General features: G+C 33.7%; 1 protein-coding gene across 1 annotated transcript in view; it reads right to left on the reverse strand.

Moving 5' to 3' along the window:
• Positions 1-21,272, reverse strand: part of LOC113067014 (OTU domain-containing protein 7A) — a 65,077-nt gene that overhangs the window by 25,320 nt on the left and 18,485 nt on the right. Inside the window, exons 2-3 of the mRNA XM_026239190.1 lie at positions 10,675-10,810; positions 5,342-5,472 (exon numbers count right to left, since the gene is read on the reverse strand). Coding sequence (XP_026094975.1) covers positions 5,342-5,426 — 85 coding nt within the window. The 5' untranslated portion in view covers positions 5,427-5,472; positions 10,675-10,810. The remainder of the gene's footprint in view (positions 1-5,341; positions 5,473-10,674; positions 10,811-21,272) is intronic.

Genomic DNA, 21,272 nt, shown 5'->3' on the forward strand with positions numbered 1-21,272 from the left:
TTTTTTTTTAATACATCATATTTAAAGAATAAATCTGAACCAATTTTAAGGAATGTAGCATTACATCACTTTCTCAGCAAAGGATCCTCTGTAGTGAATGGGTGCCGTCAGAAAGAGAGTCCAAACAATGATTCTCTAATCATTTGAAATCTAGCATCCATTTTATTTCTAACAGTCTGGACGGAGTTATTACATTCTTCCTGTAGCCTATGTAGTACCAGAACCCACATCAATCAATACAAATCTCATTGTAGTCTATGGATTTGGCATCTTTTGACCAGTCAGAAATTTTAAAAGACATTTTAAAGCTTAATCGAATGACCGCTCAGCACCTCTGATACATGCGTTTCACAGATTGCTAAGCATTATGGGTCTCAATCAATGTGCTGAAGGCAGCTTCCTGTTGATGTCCCCTCCTCTGTCTGTCCTTTACATATACAATGGGATTTTGCAGACATTATCACATATTGTGGATACATTCAGACCACATAAATATAAAAAAGTTAAATCATTGCTGAAATTGAAATTCTTTTCATCTTAGGTCAGTGTTTTTAAATTCCAGACACCTAATTTAAAAACCTAATTTAATTAAACAAGTACCCATGGGAGTTTTGATGGCAAATGGTTAGCTGAAGAAAGAAAAAAAAATCAGCAATATTCCATAAAGACATCGAAACTGATTCCAGATATTCAGATATACTGAATTTATATTTTATTCATATTATACAAAGGTATTTATACTGTATACTTCATTTTTTTTTTATATATATTTGTACAATTTATCTCTAGTATATATATATATATATCATTATTATATTATATTATATTATATTATATTATATTATATTATATTATATTATATTATATTATATTATATTATATTATATTATATTATATTATATTATACTTATTCATTTATCATCTTTTTGGATAAAAGTTAGCCCACTGCAACAAATTTCTTGCATGTTGTTAAAATAACAAATTGAGCAGGGCGAAGAATGAAACTGGACAACTCCAATTTGGTGCTTTTCTATGTCTTTGCTAATGAACGGAGACATTCGCGGTTCTTCTGCAAGATGTTCTTTCAGTAATTAAACTTCTTTTCCCATTAATCAGCTGCTCTGCTTTATTTACGTTGAGAAGAGTGACATTGTATTCAATCAGCCCTGAGATGTGAAGGGACAACATGTTAAATATCTCACAGTGACAATAGCCATTTTTGTTTCTGAAATTAAAAGCTTACTTTAGGCTGACCACACACTGAATACTGTACACTATAGATTGTATTCCACTAGTACAGTATGTGAAACAACATATTATTCAACAACAAATGTATCGAACAGTAGAGTTTAGTTTTATCTTTTTGTAATGGGTTTTTAATCATAAAAGAGGAATCACCAGCATGACATGTCATCTCTCAATCACAACAGTGACTGAATAGAGCACAAGGCTCATACCACAATGTCTGCCTGTGTCAGCTGACTAATTTTTCCCAGAACACCTGGGAAACCACACAAAGCCTGTGCCTGATATGAAACGCTAAGGCCCTTTCCACTCGGCTTTCCACAACAGCTTCTGTGACGGTGGATCCACAGGGAGCCGATGGGGGCTTGAGACAGACAACAGCAAGGTGGGATGGCGTGTTAATGATGAGTGGCACTGACAACCGGGGACACATCCTTCCCCTGCCACCGTCTATCAGTCAATCAGACCTAAACACACAGCTGCAGATCATTTGAGTCTTGTGGCAGATCTTTGATCTGATCTGAGAGCAGTTTTGTGTGGTTTGGTGGGTGAAACGATCAGTGAGAAGCTTAGTTCTCAAAGAGCTCCAGCTGTTGGTCTTGTCAAAGTGAAAGAGTAAGATATTTGTTGTGAATTTATACTAGTTTTCTAGCATAAGACAAGCAACACACCTTTGAATCTCCTAGCATGCTAAAAACTCTTTGAAAACTGTAGCAACCGCATAGCAATGTTTTTGTCAACCATCCACACCAACAGGTGTCAGTACAAAATCCAAGACCGCTGTATTAATAAGTACACTTTTACAGTAGTTAAAGGGAAGCTTCACTCAAAAAATTTTTTATTTTGCCATCATTTACGCACCCTCAAGTTTTTCCAAACCTGTAGGAACACAAAGGAAACCAATAAGTTGCTGGTATCCATCGACTTTCATAATAAGGAATAAATACTGTGGATTTCAATGGGTTCCCGCAGCTGTTTGGTTACCAGCATTCTTAAAAATACCTTGTCATGTTTAGTTTAAAATAGTTAAAATAGTTAGTTTTTGGAATATGAGAGGGAGTAAATGATAAGAGAATTTCCAGTTTGGGTTGCCATGCTCTTATTTTGAAGTTTGGTAAGCTTGTAAACTGGAACTTTAAACCCTCACTTGGGCATAATAAATGTGACAGAAAATACACTTCTGATTGTTTTGGAGAAAAATCTGGCTTATTACTGGAAAAACCATGTTATTAAAAAAAAAAAAAAAAACTTCTTAAAAAATGTAGCTAGCATCACTGCTTTTATGCTAGTTACTCTCAGTCAGTAGTTCATAAAGCCGTTTTACCTAGAACTCTCCACAGGCATCATGAGGCATCTAACACCAGGATCTTATGTACACTACAGAGAAATACTCCAGCCATGGTAAATATGAGGCTAGATCAGCCTTTAATTTCTTCTGATGTACTGTACTGTATCATCTTACAGACTTCAGTCAGAGAGCCACCATTTTTAATATGACAAAATGAGTCTGTGAGGACCAGTAATACAGTCTTCAGTTCAAATGAAATGAAAGCTTGTCTCTCTTTTCTTTTTAAATCATTGATTTCAGCTAGAGTACTTTGTACATAATATCCCTTTCTCCAGTGAAAAAGGTGTCTCGGCCGAATCAGGAGAGAAATTAGCAGAGTTCAAGCACTGTTTACAAGCAAAAACAGTTCAAATTAGCTCTAAACAAATATGTTGGTGGATTCTGGTGAGAAGACGACATCAAGACAACCTCTGAATTGAGGTCGTACTTTTCCACTGGAGGAAGGGATATTATGAATTACGGACTTCACAAGACATTAACTTTTGGACTATTGAATTGTTCATAGCTTTTGAACATCTGATCACAAATGATTTGGAAATGCCCACAACCTATAGAGTGCAATAGCTGTGTTTATTTCCAGACCTAATAAACCATAAACATTTTTTTTTTTGATACAGAGTACTGTATGTTGTGCTGGACTGCAGCGGGGCCATTTATTTGGGATCTAGGGGGAGGCCTGAATGCACTTCATACCCTTTTCATTCATAACTACGGCTTGTTAGAGGCAGGGTTGTTTTCACTGGAGTGAAATGTCAGCAGTGGGGCCATTTAAAGAGCATTAACAAATTGCTAATTCTGAATAACAAGCTTCAGCGTTTTTACAACAGCCCCTCAGGGAATAGCAGCTAGTACTTATCTGAGAACAGCCTTGTGGGTTTTTTAGGACAGGCTGGGAGAGGGAGGTGTTGATCCTAAATCTTTTTCTGAGGAACATGCTTGCTAATAGAATTTAATAGATATATATATATATATATTAATGCAGAGTCCTCAGAGAAAGGTTTCAATGTAAAGTACATTAGCACAGAGATAGTAGGGCTGCTTATGAAACATGTAAAATAGCTGGTTCAGTACATTCACTCTAAAGCACGACATGATTTATGGAGAATAAATGCTGGATCAGACAAAACACTCAGCAAACTGCTTAACCTGTGGAAATATATATGAAGTACTTGTATCACATATGTGTGTGTGTGTGATACAACTATACAAATAATAGTATCATTTATTTATAAATAAGTAATATCATAGTACAACAATGTTATTAATAATAGTAAAATACAATTTAGGGTTAACATGAGAGGAGATGAAATTTTTCTTTGTACATACACATTCTTCTTTGTACATCTTTTCTCAAAAGGGTGCACCTCTTTTCTTCTGCTGGCTCTATTCTTCATGAGGGAATATTTCTGTCCCCTCGCCCTTGACTTTTTGTTTGTGGATATGTCTCTTTCTCTCTCTCTCTCTTTGGCCTGTCTCCTCAGGACAAACTGCACTTGTGGCCCTTTTCTCCTTCATGAGTTCCACTCAATGGGCACAAAGGCCTTCTGGGGGAGCCTGGTCGTAAAGCCATCAAATGGGCCCTAAATCCGCCCCACCGCCCAACATGCCATGCCCTTCCTGCTGCCAATCAGAGCAGGATGTAGACCAGCAAAAACCCTTACCACAGCAAAATCCAAATGCCTTAAGACCTTCAAGTGAGTCTGGAATGAGTCGTAAGTGCCATCAACAAGCCAAAAGGGACTATAGTTAAAGAACAGGTCTAAGCAAACTGCGCTCGGACAATAGACATCATGAATAGCTGTATATCGATTCTTTATACTAGAGAAAACGACCTATAGCTTGAATTAAATCTCAAGCACAGAGCCACTGTATATTTGACAGTGCATTTTGCACTTGACTGAACCATAAACCTGATGTAAGCACACATGGGACAAAAATCAAGCCTAGACACACAGACAAAGAAAAGCAGAGATGCACATCCCACACAACTGTCCCAGCAGCACCTTAAATCTAGAAAAGCTCAGCAGATTACCTTACTATAACACCAACAAAACTACTTTGGAAGCGGTCATATCATATGAAATCAAACTCAAATTACTCTTTTAATTTATATAGATTTCAAGTGTTTATATACCGTACTATTATAAATACTGTATATATCCATACATCATTTTAAGTTTGTACTTCGGGGTCAGTAATGTTTTATTTTTTTTCTCTATGCATCAAGGACGACATTTATAGACATTTATAATGTTGCAAATGATTTCTATTTCAAATAAATGCTATTCTTTTAACCACTGCATATAATATAGCTGACATACTATTACACATTTACTGCCGTTAATATAGCCGTATATAGTGTGTATACATGGCACATTGAGAATTACATTCTCAGGAAAACAAGATTATATACAGTATATACAACTTACAATTAAACAACTGCAGAAACATCTACAAATAACTAATAAAATAACATAGCATACTAAATATAGTTCAAACACATGACACAATAAACATACTGTTACAAAACAAAAGTATTTGGAGTGGCATTAGTGGATCATGTTCATAGAGACCGACACGAATACTTTAGGGGCCCTTAAATGAAGTATCCTCACCCTTAAATGCAACATTGGGTGTCTACAAGAAATGATAACCAGCAATACACAAAACCAGACATCTGAACAAAATTAACCTCCAGGGCACCTTATTAAAAAAGAGGGGGGGGGGAGTGCAGATCAGGTCTCATACCTTCCAGCAGGTCACGTGCCAGACCCGGTTCTGCCCCTGTGGACCGAACAAAGTCTGACAGGACTGCATCCATGTCCAGAGTCATGGGATCATGTGGCTGCGCTGCCTGCCCTGCAGCTTCACGCTCTCATCTACACAGAATAAAACACAGGAATTATCATGTAAATCAATGTAGGACATCAAAAATAGGAGATTGAGTACAAAATGCAGCATTACCAGTACATCTAACTATTATTTACAGTTTGATCATATTCAGATTAATCAGAGATGAATGCAGCCTGAGGAATGAGTGATATGATTGAGGAGTGACTGCACTGAAAAAAAAAAATGGTGTAGAATTTACCAACCCAATCTCACGGCAATTCGTATATAATTTACGAGGTGGCTAATTCGTATGACCACACTCGTACAAATTCATATGATTTTTGCCAAATAATACGTATTTTACGAGTCGCACAATTCGTATGAAATTGTTCGAATGACCTACACCTAACCCTGCCCCTTAACCTAATCGACACTGGTGTTTAGACAAATCTTATAAAATCGTACGAGCGAGGTCGCACAAATTCGTATGAATTAGCCACCTCGTAAAATACATACGAATTGGTCATGAGATATCGTTGGATTTACTTTGAAACAATTTAAACTCAGAAAATGATCGTAAATTGCATAAATAGTTGCAACGAAATAGCAACCTACTTAACAAAAAATATGTTTCTAAGAACGTTCACTTTAAGATATGAAAACATGATTTTTAAATGTTCTGCAAACTTTCAAAAAAAATTATAATTTGGTTATATGAACATTCCATTTTATAATTGTGAAAACATTACGGAAATGCCATTTGTTTGATGTTCTCAAACAAGTACACTGTAAAGAAGTAACTACATTATTTTCCAGTTTATAAAACCCTTTGAGTCTCAAATACTAATGTTTCACGCTAACATTTTGAGAACATTATTAAACTCCAGATAACTTTGAATTTACATTCTATTAACGTTACGTTTGTTCATAACTTTGCGAGAACAGTGCCACAACATTAGCCAAAGTTCTGAGAGCATTCCCTGTTCGCCTCGGAAGCAACTATAGTATATATCAAAAAAACAAACAAAAGACCAAAAGTATTTGGAGTGGTGGTCAATCTTTAAATTAGAGTGAATTAAAATGTATTTGTAAAACATACTGCAATAATCTCTGTTTAATTTACTTAATATATTTTTTCTTACTATTTTAATTTTTATTTTTTTGAGTGTGTGGAGACTGATCTCACAACAGCCGACAGTGAGACACCTGGATATGATTACACTGCTAGAAAAATACTGACAAACTCCGAAAGAGAACAGATAATGTAACGCCAGTGCTTTGCTGTGGGACACAGCTGTTTGGCATAATCTGCTTTAATTTGAGAAAATAAATTGATCAGATTTATCATATTGTACTTGGGACAGTTCACCTAAAAAATGAAAAAGTCTGTCATCATTTTATCACCTTCATGCTGTTTCTTTCTTCTTCTCAACACAAAAAAAGGAGATAGAGTTACCATTTTGGCTTCTGGACCCCGCTGACTTCCACAGTGTTTTTTTTTCTCTCTGTCTCCATGGAAGTCAATGGCTGCTGTCAACTATTTGTTTACCCAGATTCTTCAAAATACCTTTATTCTTCTACTGAACATGAAATTATTATTATTTTTTTTGTGTGAAAAACGTTCATAACCAAACAGTTTTTTCGGACCCCATTGACTCCCATAGTATTTTTTCCATACTATGGAAGTCAACGGCTACCAGCAACTGTTTGGTTACCAACACTATTCAGTGTATCTTCTTTTGTATTCAACAGAAGAAAGAAACTCAGGTTTGCCACAACATGAGGGTGAGTAAATAATGGCAGGATTTGGATTTTGGGTGAACTGTCCCTTTAAGTGGTGGTGTGTCAGTAACCTGTGGCTTGCATGTTTTTTGGGTGTGTTTTGTCACAGGGCCGTGTGAATGAGTCACTGCGCTGGACAGAGGACAGACTGGTGTGATGTTTCAACACTGTGCTGACAGTATGCGGGCTGCGTGTGGGGTTTTTCAGCTGGAACACATTGGCTGTGACATTCTGCTGAAGGCCTTTTTGTCATTGCCTTATGAAATGCGCTGTTGTTTGATTCTGGTGGTTCAGACTGAACCCAGCTATGCTGGCTGGAGGTAGGAACACCTACGGGTTAACAGCAATAACAGGACTGTTTATCCGTGCGTGTGTGCCGTGTGTCAGACAGCCCGACCGGCGGCCAGCAGCTTCCGCATCATTTACGAAGCGTGACACAAAAATGAGAGGAATGTGAAGCTGCCCACAGTGGAGAAAAAGTGTAACTGGCCACTACTGAGTGCAACTCACAGACCTGAAAACGATGCATTCTGAATATGGATGGGTCACGATTGTTAAATATAAGACAAAAATTTTATTATATGTGACCCTGGACCACACAACCAGCCTTAAGTGTCAATTTGAAATTGTGATGTATACAGAATCTAAAAGCTAAATGAATAAGCTTTCCATTCTTGCATGGTTTATTAGGATCAGACAGTATTTGGCCGAGAAACAACTATTTGAAAATCTGGAATCTGAGGGTGCAAAAAAATCGAAATACTGAGAAAATCAGCTTTGAAGTTGTCCAGATGAATTCTGAGCAATGCATATTACTACAATTAAATATATATATATATATATATATATATATATATATATATATATATATATACATATATATATATATATATATATATATATATACATATATATATATATATATATATATATATTTTTTTTTTTTTTTTTTTTTTTTTTTTAAGGTAGGAAATTTAGAAAATATCTTTATGGAACATGATCTCTACTTAATATCCTAATTGTTTTGGCATAAATTAAAAATCCATAATTTTGACCCATTCAATGTTTTTTTGGCTATTGCTACAAATATACCCCAACGACTTAAGACTGTATTTGTGCTACAGGGTCACAAATAAAGATTATATAAATTACTTAAGAAAAGAATATAAGAAAACTACTAATATACACGTGTATTATATTAAACTGTCAAAGAATGTAATACATCATATAATTAATAACTGTATTAGAGGTTTGGTAATGTTAATAATGCTTTAAGTTTTAGGTAGATTACTTTTTGTAGTCCGTTACTGATTACAATTTACATGATGGATGTTTTTGTCAGTAATCCTACTTTTGGATTACTTTTATATTACTTTTAAATGAATTTGCTTATAGATTGAAATGGGATTACTGTTATATAAAATCATGATATAAAATTTTATTAACACTAGGAATTACACTACAAAAAAAAAAAAAAAAAACTGGGGACAGGAATAGAATACACGCCGACATAAATGAGAAATGAAATGACAAACACTGAGGGAGAACAAATAATTATTACAAGCACAACACACACATATATATGTATAATTATACAGCCTCCTTAAAACGATTAATCAACTAGTAGTACAGGTTTTTACAACCAAAGCAACACAGCAGTGCACGTTAAATATGTTGAATGGGATTTCATGGTGATGATGCACTGCTCAAACATTTACGCCTGTGTTTACGTACTTGCTGAAGTATTTGTTCGCCCACTAATCTAAACCGAAGAGCCGGGAATGAGCTTCCAAACAATACAGAGTAATCCACTGCACTTTGAGTAAGATTACAAACCCTAGAATTACATTCTGCTATAGTCATTAGAGAAGCCTGACTAACCCGCAGAATTAAACATCAGATTAGACCATTCACTCTCTAAGAGACACAGCACATGAACAATACCAACTCTGTGCTTTTTGATAGGTCACCTTTGTGCTGTCATATGTTTTCAGGTTTAAATAGATGATAGAATGATATAATCCTAAAGTCTGATGACCTTAAAACAGCCTGTTATTAATATATAATGTGTAAAATTACAAATATATATATATAACATACAGTATATACATACAAATTAGTGTTATTTTAGTATCATTATTATTATAGTTTTTATTAATATTTAATTCAGTTTTTTAGTAATCTCCATATTGATTTTCATTTTAGTTAATGTTTTTGTAATTTTTCTCTCTCTTTTTAAAATGACTAAATGTTTATTATTATTATTATTATTATTATTATTGTTATTATTTTTCAGTTTATCTCAGAAGTTAAACTAAATTAAACTGAATGAACCCTGATACAAATATGTATTTTATTATAATGGTGCATTTGCAAAGTTTTTCTAATTTATAATAATATTGTATATAATTAATTATTAATAGTTTCATATATGATTGATGTTTATAATCATTAACATCATTAATACGCTAAATTTTAAAGTAAAAATAAAAATGTTATCATTATTTTATATGGCCTGTAATTTTTGATAAAATTTTACATTTTAAATAATTGCATATTAATATAATTTCAAATCAATATAATTATAAGTTACTTAATTAAATACTTAAATAAGAAACTTTGTAAATAACCATTTATATAAAAGTAAAAAAGTTACATTATTATTATTTATGTTATTATATGTAATGCATATATTTCATATTAATTAATCATAATATAATATAATATATTACTTTATATATAACAGTAAAAATGTAAATGTTATATTATTATTATTATCATCTCTATTTTATATTTCATAATAATTATAATGTTTTTGTTGTAACATAACGTATTCAAATATGACATGATCATTGAACACTGATTTTAAATAATTAATAATAAAATGTATAAATATCTGAGATAAAGAGCAATTACTAGCAGCTGAAATAAGTATATAAAAGGTATAGATGGTTTCAACGACAACAACGTAAACAAACCTAACTGCGCATGCATGCTTTTGTGGCCCAAACTTAACATCCGGTAAACTTCTGCAAAGAATCAATGACAACAGAGTCCTTCTAGAATGGATAATTTCTGATAACAAGCAAAATAAATAAGTAAATTACATTAGCTAGAAATAGCGATTTCAACGTCTGTACACAAAGCAGTACACAAACGCTGCTTTATACAGGCAAGACGAAATGAAAATGACTTCTACAATCTTCTGAAGACAGTTGATTTCCTTCAGAGACATAGTGATATAAAAACTTGATTTTGAAATGTGCAGTGCTCATGTTTATTCAACAAAGTCTTTTGGAAAATATATTTTTGACGGACAGTTTTGATATTGTGGAGTTTTGTTAAAGACGTTTGGTAAAACTACACGGAAATTTGTCAGATGTGACGACAGGTTCTGTGTGGGCTTTGTGAAGTTCCTGTGAAACCATCTGAATAAACGCTGATCGCATGAATAAAGGCATTCTTACTTTCTGTGTTCTCAATGGGAGTTGAGCAGCCACCTCACCACCATGCTTATGTCTGCGGTCACACACTCTCTAACACACACTCCTCTCGTCTAGTCCATGGCTGGCAGGTGCGGAAGACTCAGTCACAGATGCAAACCTAGAAACAGAGAGCAAGATAGAAAACGATTAGTTAAAAAAAAAAAAAATCTCACATAAACTCTAGTGCCTTATAAACCACAGTAATGCTGTCTGACTTTAGCCACATTATGCAAGCGTGACCCAAAATCCCAGTGACCCTCTTGAAACACCCCTACAATCTCTTTTTTTTAACTTAATGGTTATATACAAGTTTAATTATATATTATATTATATTATATTATATTATATTATATTATATTATATTATATTATATACACACATTGATTGTGTGTGTGTACTGTGAGCGATGAGGTCATTCTACAGACTGTGTGAATCTATGCGGCACAAAAAATAATATGCATACACAAAACAACGCTATATTTGATGCATCAGCAGGCCCAAAGTCTCCCACGGCAGCAGTTTTTACAGCAAGATCCCTTTGAGCTGCTGTTACAAGAAGCAAGAATCACAATACATAATTCACAGCTATGCATGCTGTACATTTCGCTCTCCTCCCCTCGGAACAGCGGCTCGCAGCTCTGACAGGCCATTAATAGACCGGCTGAGTCTCATTTCACAGCATTAGACTGGAGAAGAGTGACAGGCAAAGAGATGGACAACTACATTAGTGTAAGGGTCAAAGGTCAGGGCTTTTAGGGAAAGAGGTTGGTAAAAGAAGAAAGGGAACTTCTATTCAATTAAAATCTGACAAGACTATTTTATTCATTTTAAATTCATTTGAACATTTTAACCAGCTTTGCTGCTTCTTTCTTCTTATTGTTCGTTATTAAAATCTAATTTCAGACTTTTAAGACTCTTTCTGAGATCAAATCTATTAAATCTGTTAAATGATGTTCTTAGTCTTTCCTTCCTGTGACCGGCAGCCTAGAGAGAACCCGCTTAAGTTCATGATGAATTAAAAGCTAAATACAGTTTAATGTGTAGCCAAAATACAAATAATTAGCACAAAATATATATATATAATTATGCACAATAGTGTACATTTAAAACTAAACAAGCTGAAATACGACAGCACTGTTGTTCTGAAATGCCTTAGTACTATCAGCTACTTATTCAAAAGGATGAGACAAAACATGCACTCTTACAGCTGTCTATAACATAAAATTATTTCAATAATAAAAAAAAATACAATACAATAAACCATAATGTAAAAACTGTCATAATTCATCAACCGCAGAAGATTCACAATCACTTGGCATAAATGCACAGTAATCATCGATTGAAGTCAAACCATATCATGATCTGTATTTTTCCATTCCCAAATTTAAGACATCAAAAAATAATTTAATATTTTTTTTCTTATGGCTTCTTTAATCATATATATATATATACACACACACACATATATATATATATATATATATATATATATATATATGTATATATATATATATATATATATATATATATATATATATATATATATATATATATATATATATATAAATTGAGATAAATAATAATAAAAAAATTTAATAATCACATATATCTTTATCATGATTCATATTTTTTCTGCCCTCAGATTGCAGATATTAATATTATATTTTTTAAAGACTTTTGCAATGGCATTTAAGACATTTTAAGACTTTAAAAGGCAACTGGCCCTTTTAATTATTAAATAAAGAAAGCCTTTAAATGTCTAAATGAAGAAAATTAGGAAAAACTTGCGTAGCAGATCAGACTTCCGTCCTTCGGATGAGACGTTAAACCGAGGTCCTGACTCTCTGTGGTCATTAAAAATCCCTCGATGTCTTTCGAAAAGAGTAGAGGTGTGACCTCGGCATCCTGGCTCAATTCGCCCATTGGCCTCTGACCATCATGGCCTCCTAACAATCCCCAGATCTGCTGATTGGCTTCATCACTCTGTCTCCTCTCCACCAGTAAACTGGTGTGTGGTGAGTGTTCTGGCGCACTATGGCTGCCGTCGCATCATCCAGGTGGATGCTGCACACCGGTGGTGGATGAGGAGATACCCCCTGACTGTGTAAGCGCTTTGAGTGCCTAGAAAAGTGCTATATAAATGTATTGAATTATTATTATTATTATTATTATTATTATTATACTTTGTTTATCAAATATAATCTCGCACCACACGTGTATTCATAGAAGCATGCATATTCACCGAAAACAGGAAACAGTTTGTGTGCACATCACGCTCCGTTAACCTAACTGCACAAGGACCTGCAGACTTCTAGTTTTCATGAGCCCATGTCAACAAGCTCGAAAAACATCCACAGTGAAATAATGAGTGAGAAACAGAAAGACCCTCGCTCTCACCTCCACCTACGGTCTGAGCTGCTGTAAAACACTTTCCACAGCCTCACCTCTGCCACAGTGCTCACAGTCAACAGAGAAGCCCTTGTCACCGTCAACAACAGCCACGCACTCATTCATCACATCTCCCTGTTCTCCCGCTGATCATCAACGTTTCCACAGCTATATTTAACACTGTAACCTTCATAATTGTGCTCAGAGGCTGCAAGGTTTATTTTCGGAGCGTCAGACGTCTGGCAGTGGTGGAAAATGTGCCATCACACCCAACTGATATGCAAAGCAAGTGTAAGAATTATGGGAAGCAATTACTCAGAATTGCTCCACAATATGTACTAGGGGTGTGCAGCGAAGACCGTATTTGTATCTGTATCAATCACAAAATTATTCGCATCTGTATCTGTACTCGGATAAAACCGGAAGTAGGCGGAGCTTGAACCAGAACTTCGTACAGTATTTGATTTATGGTTTTACAGCCTATCTTTTTTTTCATCGTTATCACTGAACAAATATGCAGTGTTTAACTAAAATATTATTATTATTATTATTTTTTTTTTCGTGCTTCGAGATGTACTGCGGTTGTGGTTCGCGCAACGTGAGTTCGAGTCCCAGCTTGGGGACCTTTCGTGATCCTATAAATAGATATTTAAGTATCTAAATTAAAACAGTAAGGGTTCCTACGCAATTTAGAAATATGGAAATTGAATTAAGAAATTTCCAGGAAATGCATGGTAAAAAGGCAACTGCAACACTGCTATTTTATTTGAGCTTATTTCATTCATAAACTCATTTAGCTACTTTGCCCACTTGTTACTGCGTTGTAATTTTTGAGGATTATGTAAAACAACATGAATTCCTTTGGCTCACCAGTTCCTACAGAGTTAAAAAAGTATTTCACTTAAGTATTTTGCAGGTCTGGAAATACTATGAGGAAAATAAGAGAACACCGTGTGGAAAACTATTTTGACTATTTGCCCTATTCAGTTTTCTAAAATATAAAATTAAAAATGTTTAAAAATACATTTATCATACAAGTAGAAAGATTTAATGACTAACATTTAGTGAATCAATTAATTCAAGACTAACATTTCAATATGTATTATTCATTAACTATTTAAACGAGTCGTTTTTGAACTTCGCTAAACAAATGTGCATATGCCACACAAACCAGCAAAAGTTAAGGAAGCAAACATGTAGGCCTAGTAAAAAATGTATCTGTATTTAAGTTGATTATCAGCCTATACTCGTTTAGTTTTTGAGAGACAGAGACGCGCAGAGATGGCATCATACCATCATACTCAGGTATTATTTCGTGTATCAAACCGTAGCCTATAAGGTTTAAATAGTAGAACAAATAGTAGAACATGTATGATGTAATATTTTAGGTAATATCAGCCCTACTCTTGCCAAGCTCTGTTCTGAGAGATGTACGGCGTGGCAACAGCAATGCGGTGTTTGATTTGTTGAAAAACTAAAGTAAAATTTTACGTTTGGATCACGCACTTTCAAGTCTATGTTAAAACATGCAGAAACTAAGCATTTTTTTTTTATTTAGATATTTATTTTGTTAAGTAAAATGAATAGTCTGGTTTCTACAACTTTCACTTTGGAGCAAAAATCGGGCTTTAAACTTTAAAGAAATACAAATGTTGCATTTATCATGATAATTATCGATATACATCGATATATCGAATTATCGATATTTTTTTTCTTTTTTCTTTTTTTTTTTGGTCATATCGCCCAGCACTAACACTATATATACATTTACACAGTATGTAAAATATATAAAACCATGCAATGTAAAATGTACTCCTATATATATGTGTGTGTGTGTGTGTAAATTAATATGAATATTGTAGCATTATAATTGAATAATGAATATAACATTATTTAATATTAATAAAATTTTGATTACAGAAATTATGCTATTTCTCCAGTCCTAGCATATTATATTATATTATATTATATTATATTATATTATATTATATTATATTATATTATATTATATTATATTATATTATATTATATTATATTATATTTGATCTGAATATATGATTCTATTTTGTGTAGAGAACCAACACTGCTGTCTTGTCTATAAAACTTGATGAATGCACATACTCAAACGTATCCATTGCTGATCTATGAAGCTTTGCTAAAAACAGGTTAAAGAGGACTGCTGACACTCATGGACATAATGAGCCCCATCCATCACGCCTGCAGACACAGCATCTACACAACAACATCTGTGTGTGTGTGTGTGTGTGTGTGTGTGAGCTGCATTATGCAAGCGTTCCTCACCAGCGCTGCCACAGGTGCTCTTAAGGTACATACACATCTCTCTCTCTCTCTCACACACACACACACACACACACACACCTGGCTGTGTTCCCTCACACTGAGCCTTCAACATGCAGCCGATTACCTCATAGACCTGCAAAGCCAAAGACACACAGCTGCAGGTCTAGCAACCCCAAGGAATTCTGGGATACACGCCCAGTGATGAAAATGAGACTCAGGACGTGTCACGCAGTGCTCATTCATCCATGTGTGCTTTAACAAGGCCAGACTCGGGCTTTACAAAACTCTGCTTTCTATAAGAGCCTCTCTAAGAGTTGCACACTTACTGCAAACAAGGATGCTTTCAAACCTTCTCATGACTTACCATCTACTTCACTCAAAGTTGATTTTATCAAAGTTAATTTATTAAAGCTGCGGTAGTTAACTTTTGACGCTCTAGCGGTTAATAAACAGAACTGCTTGCGTCTTCCTAGTGATTCAGGAAAAGCTGAAAACACGGTTTGGAAAATGGATTCATGATGTACTCGCTTATTATATACATTTTTCTACATTTTGAACACAAACAAAGTTACGGACCGCAGCTCTGATTGGTTATTTTTTACCGGGAGCGATGTATTTCTGCAAATGGCAATAGGACCACTGGGAGGAGCCAGAGGAGCTTGATTTTTTCACAGATTATCTGTCTCATATTCTACTGTCAGGACACAATGACAGGTTTAACAAATATGTAAAAAATATATTTTTACAAAAGTTACCTACTGCAGCTTTAAATGAGTCCCAACTAATCATTAAAGGGATATTGCAAGTTCAAGTTAAGTTCTATTGACAGAATTTGTGGCATAATGTTGACTACCACAGAAAATTATTTGGATTTATCCCACATTTTTTATTTTAGTAAGAAATGTGTTCTTGTAACATTAGGCCATTTCCAACTATACTAGCAAAAGTATGAAAAAGAACCATGTTTTTTGGACATTTAATGAGTCACAGTTGTGTTTTTGGGCATGGACCTAATCCCATGAAATACAGTGGAGTAACGTAAAAAATAATTGGTTAAAAAAATATACCATGGAATTACCATGTGTTACCATTATAAGTTCTTAAAAATGTTTAACTTTTTAAATTAAAGTCAACATGAAACAAAATAAACATTTATTTATGCTTTATTCACGCTCAATTCAGTTAATTGTTCCTGGTATTACTGTGAATGATCCATCTGTATATATATATCTATATATATCTATATATATCTATATATATATATATATATATATATATATATATATATATATATATATATATATATATCACACACAAAAAAAATACAATTATATTTGGCTGTAATTTTTTTTTTTACATAAATTACAAATTATCTAATATTTTTCACCCCAATTGAAATGATGTCACCAATAACCAGTCATAAAGAGACAGAAACAGTAATAATAATAATAATAATAATATGATGTATAGTAATAATGATAATTAAAAAAATATATTTTACTTAAAAAATAATAATAATTAGCTAAGACTCTGAAATGGTCACTTTTTAAACCCTGTTTGCATTTGCTAAAATGAGTTAAGAAAAAAAAACACCATTAAAATCGAATGAAATACAGTACATTGGCAGTCGATCTACGACTATTCATGCGTATCATGTGCAGGGGAAATACATTATACTTCTCAATAAAGCTCTTCACACACTATTTCTTGACCAAAAGCAAATTGAAATTGGCACATTGTTCCCATGTGCCCTGTACACGATTGGACACACATAACACAACACTGAAAGAGCGACTCAAATAACAGATAGATTGTCAGGATGGGCACTTTTGATTTGGGCCAGTATGTAACCACTCAAAACATCCTAGCAAGACTTAGGCAATGTTCAATCAACATTTTACATTACAGCTATTCAGTCTCAGAAGGGTTGTATAACATTTTAATTGCTGCAGTTAGACATAACTGAAAACAAAGACAAAAAAAGAAAATAAATTTGTGACCACTGAGATCACAAAAAAAGATTTTTGCATTATTGACACACTGTTTTCCTAATGAATGTTGCTCAGTTGCTTTGACACAATGCATTTTGTTTAAAGCGCTAAATAAATAAAGATGACTTGCCTTGACTTGACAAAGCAATACTGACATATCATAATTATTTATTTACAATAATAATAGTAATGATAAACTATTATTATTATTATTATTATTATTAACACATACACTATTTAATTAGATTTTACTTCAAATTTTTAACACAATAATATTAAACAATTATTATTAATACTATTATTCCTACTAGTACTATTATTATAGAATATTAAAATTCCATTGTGTTAAAAAGCAGAAATAAAATAATTATAAATAACTAAACAATTGCAAAATATAGATTAAATATAATAATAATACTGTATTATTATTATTGTTGTTATAACTAATAATAATAGATTAATTTTAATTAAATAAATTGTGCTATACTAATAAATAATTTATTATTAAATATGATAAAATAAATGTATATATGAGGCAAATGTTTGTTTAATGTTGTGTGAAAAGTTTTATTGACAAGATTTTTTAGTATATTTCCTATATTTCCTATTATTATGTTGAAATTATTTAATTTCTATAGTGTTAAAAAGCAAAATAAACACCAGTAGCTAAAAATTACTCCGAAGACTAGCAACCATATAGCAACACCCCAGTAACCATCCAGAAAAACTCGAGCACAGGCATTTTGTCTCATTTTCTTTCGAAAACTTAAAAATCTTGACCTGTTGGAATGAAACTGTTGCTAATTGCAAGCCATTAATTGCAGCTAAACTGCAATTCTGAAGTTGAATCCCTGTTGACACGCGTATCGGCTGTTAGGTTCTGGCTGCACATTGTTTGCAGCAGTGCTGGGTTTGTTTGCACTGCTGATATGTGAGAATTTAACTGAGACTAGGCGCAAACACAGCACTATTTCCATCAAACATTATCCATTAGCACTGATTTCCCATCTGCTGCCTCCTATATATGAATATTCATGAAGTGGGCTTTGCCTGATAATGAACCTGGTCAGTTCTAGAATGTGTTTGAGGATAGAAGCTAATATCAATCAGCTGATGACTGATGATTAAAGTATGAAGTCATAATATACTAGAACAGATTCTCGCAGAGACACATGAAGGGGCACGGCCTGAAGTGTTACTCCGGAGGACAAGGAGACGTGTCAGCAAAAACTGTGCTAGTTATCCTCTGCTGCTGGTCAAAACAGATGGCTTTTAACTAATCCATTCAAATCAAAACATGGCATAGACCTAAATCTCAACATATCTAATCCAAAACTGCCACACTACGGTGTGGATAATTTGCTAATTCAGCCTCAGAATCTGTTGCTCGTCGTGTTAGCATGCTAACATCCAGAAGCCTGTTGCCATCACTGTTAGACTGCATCCCAAATGACAGCTAATTACAGGCACCTAATTTACCCATGTTCATTGAGACAAATCAGGAAACACTAAAGTGTAGAGGGATTTGAAAGAAGAATCAGCACCTTCCCGTGAAACTATGCCTCCTTTATATTTAGCAACAAGCCCGAAAAGATTCAGTCTCTCAGACCTAGTTAGAGAGAAACACTCCCCTGTTCAAAAGAATCTATCAGTGTATATCAATACATTATGTATTTATTTTTATATTAGATATACAGACAGATAGAAGTGTGTATCCATCCATCCATCTAGCTAGCTAGCTAGCTTTCATATAGTTAAATAATGTGGATAAGACATGCCAACACTGAAAAAACTGGCTAATAAAAAATCTGCTATGTTTGAGTTTGTACAGTTAATTTGAACTAGAGCTAAACTATAACTCCCATGCATATCTAACATGCAAACTGGTCTTAGCCACATGCACATTGTGTCTTGTTAAAGGATTAACAATCTTAAAGGGTTAACAATGCTTTAAAGCACAGCTTGTCTCAGATGTGAATGAGTTTCTATAGGCCGCACGGCCCCATGGGTTCACCTCGCCCCTGTGTGTTTTGTTTTGCTGACTAATATCGGTCGAAAACCCAGCTGCTTGACGCATCTCATTGTGTCTACTAGCCCAAAACAAGCACTACAGCACATACTCAGTATTTTCCTCACTATACAGATGGTCTTATATGATTCTGTAAGCAGTTTGTCCATTTCCAGTAAATGTTGAGAACAACACATTCTATTCCAATTGTCTGATTTGGACTCCGCACTGTTCTCCACCATCACACCGTCTCAACCTGTCAAGACATCAAAGCCTGAAACAACTTTAGGTCCTGCAGAAGCACGTGTTGTGTGTTTCTGTGAGTTGAGATAGGTGAGGCGGTGCAGTTTTACGGCCAGTGGCCCACCGGACGCCAGGCACACCAGATGGAGTCTCCACACCCCTCTTCTGGGCTCAGTTTGGTGCCAGCTTTTCAAATCGGACTCTAATGTGCAATCTAATAAGGGTGATGACATAATATTTTCATCAGTTTCCGCCACTCTCGGTTTCAGAAAACAAATTCAAAACAAGACAATTAAGTATGACATCATACTGTTCTCAGAGTTAGCACTAAAACATTTCCAAGTGTAACAAAACCAGAAACCACTTTGCTTTATAGGATTAAGATGGTAAAAAAAGTAATAATGTATATTTATATGAATTCTGGCTCTAATCTTCTTTATAGTTATATATGCATTATTAATGACAATACAATCTTACAGTTACATGTTCTGAGTTAGTATTGTGAATGAATGCATATATTCATTAATTCATTCATTCATTAATAAAGAACGCTTGTCAAGTCACGGTCTTCAACACCAAACTTTTCCAGGCAAATGAAATAAAACAAAATCTGTTTGTCACTGCAACAAAATCAAATGTGTCAGGAAATGAGAAGCCACGCAACATCGAACACAGTTATGAATAAGCCATGTTTTCTCCATGACAGTGTTTGGCGTGTCCTTGCATTTTCAGGAACAGATTCTTCACCGAGATCTTCACAGATATCAGACTTCTGTTCTTCTGTTTACACATCTGTCATGTGGTTTATCACATCATTGCATGTGTCATAAGAAAATAGGGAGCTATTTTCGTGGACTCAATTCGTCAATACAAATATAAACTATTGAAAGAACACTTGATTTCTAAGTTACAGTTTTGTGGCCTTAAGTTCATGTGCATTAGGTTTGAGGCTGACATATACACTGAAAGTGATTTCTGAATGATAATGTGACATGGATGTGACTTAAGACTGGAATAACAGCTGCTGAAACCAAAGGAATAAATTATTATTTTATTTTGGGCCACATTCATTCTGACAATTTTTTTTTATAAAAAATAAATTAACATTTTTAGAATAAAACAAAATCAATACAATACTATAGGCTACATAATTATTTAATGACATTGTAATATATATTAACTACAGTAGATCATTCAATATATACATTTTTTATTTATATATCTAATTATATATTTATATTTCCAGTTGCACTCTGGAAAAGTATTTTATAATTTACAATTATTCACTTTTTTTAAATAATATATTTAACAAATTTATTTATATTACGTTATGACAATATTATGATAATATAATCTAACAGTGCCATTTTCAGTTTGTATTGAAAATTGTAGCTGAAAAGAAATAACGTTTCTCAAGTATCAACATGGTAAACAAAAACAATGGTATTTACAAAAACAATCTGGATTGTAGAATTCAAATATTTATTAAAAAAAATACTATAGTTCAATAGTTAAATATAACAAAAGCTGTTTATTAAAATACAAAAGTTATTTTAAATTGTAATATTATTTCACAACATTACTGTTTTTACTGTATTTTTGATCAAATAAACGCAGCATTGGTGAGCATTATTACATTTTTAATTGTT

This window comes from Carassius auratus, chromosome 50 (assembly GCF_003368295.1).
Source record: "Carassius auratus strain Wakin chromosome 50, ASM336829v1, whole genome shotgun sequence".
Classification (NCBI taxonomy): Eukaryota; Metazoa; Chordata; class Actinopteri; order Cypriniformes; family Cyprinidae; genus Carassius; species Carassius auratus.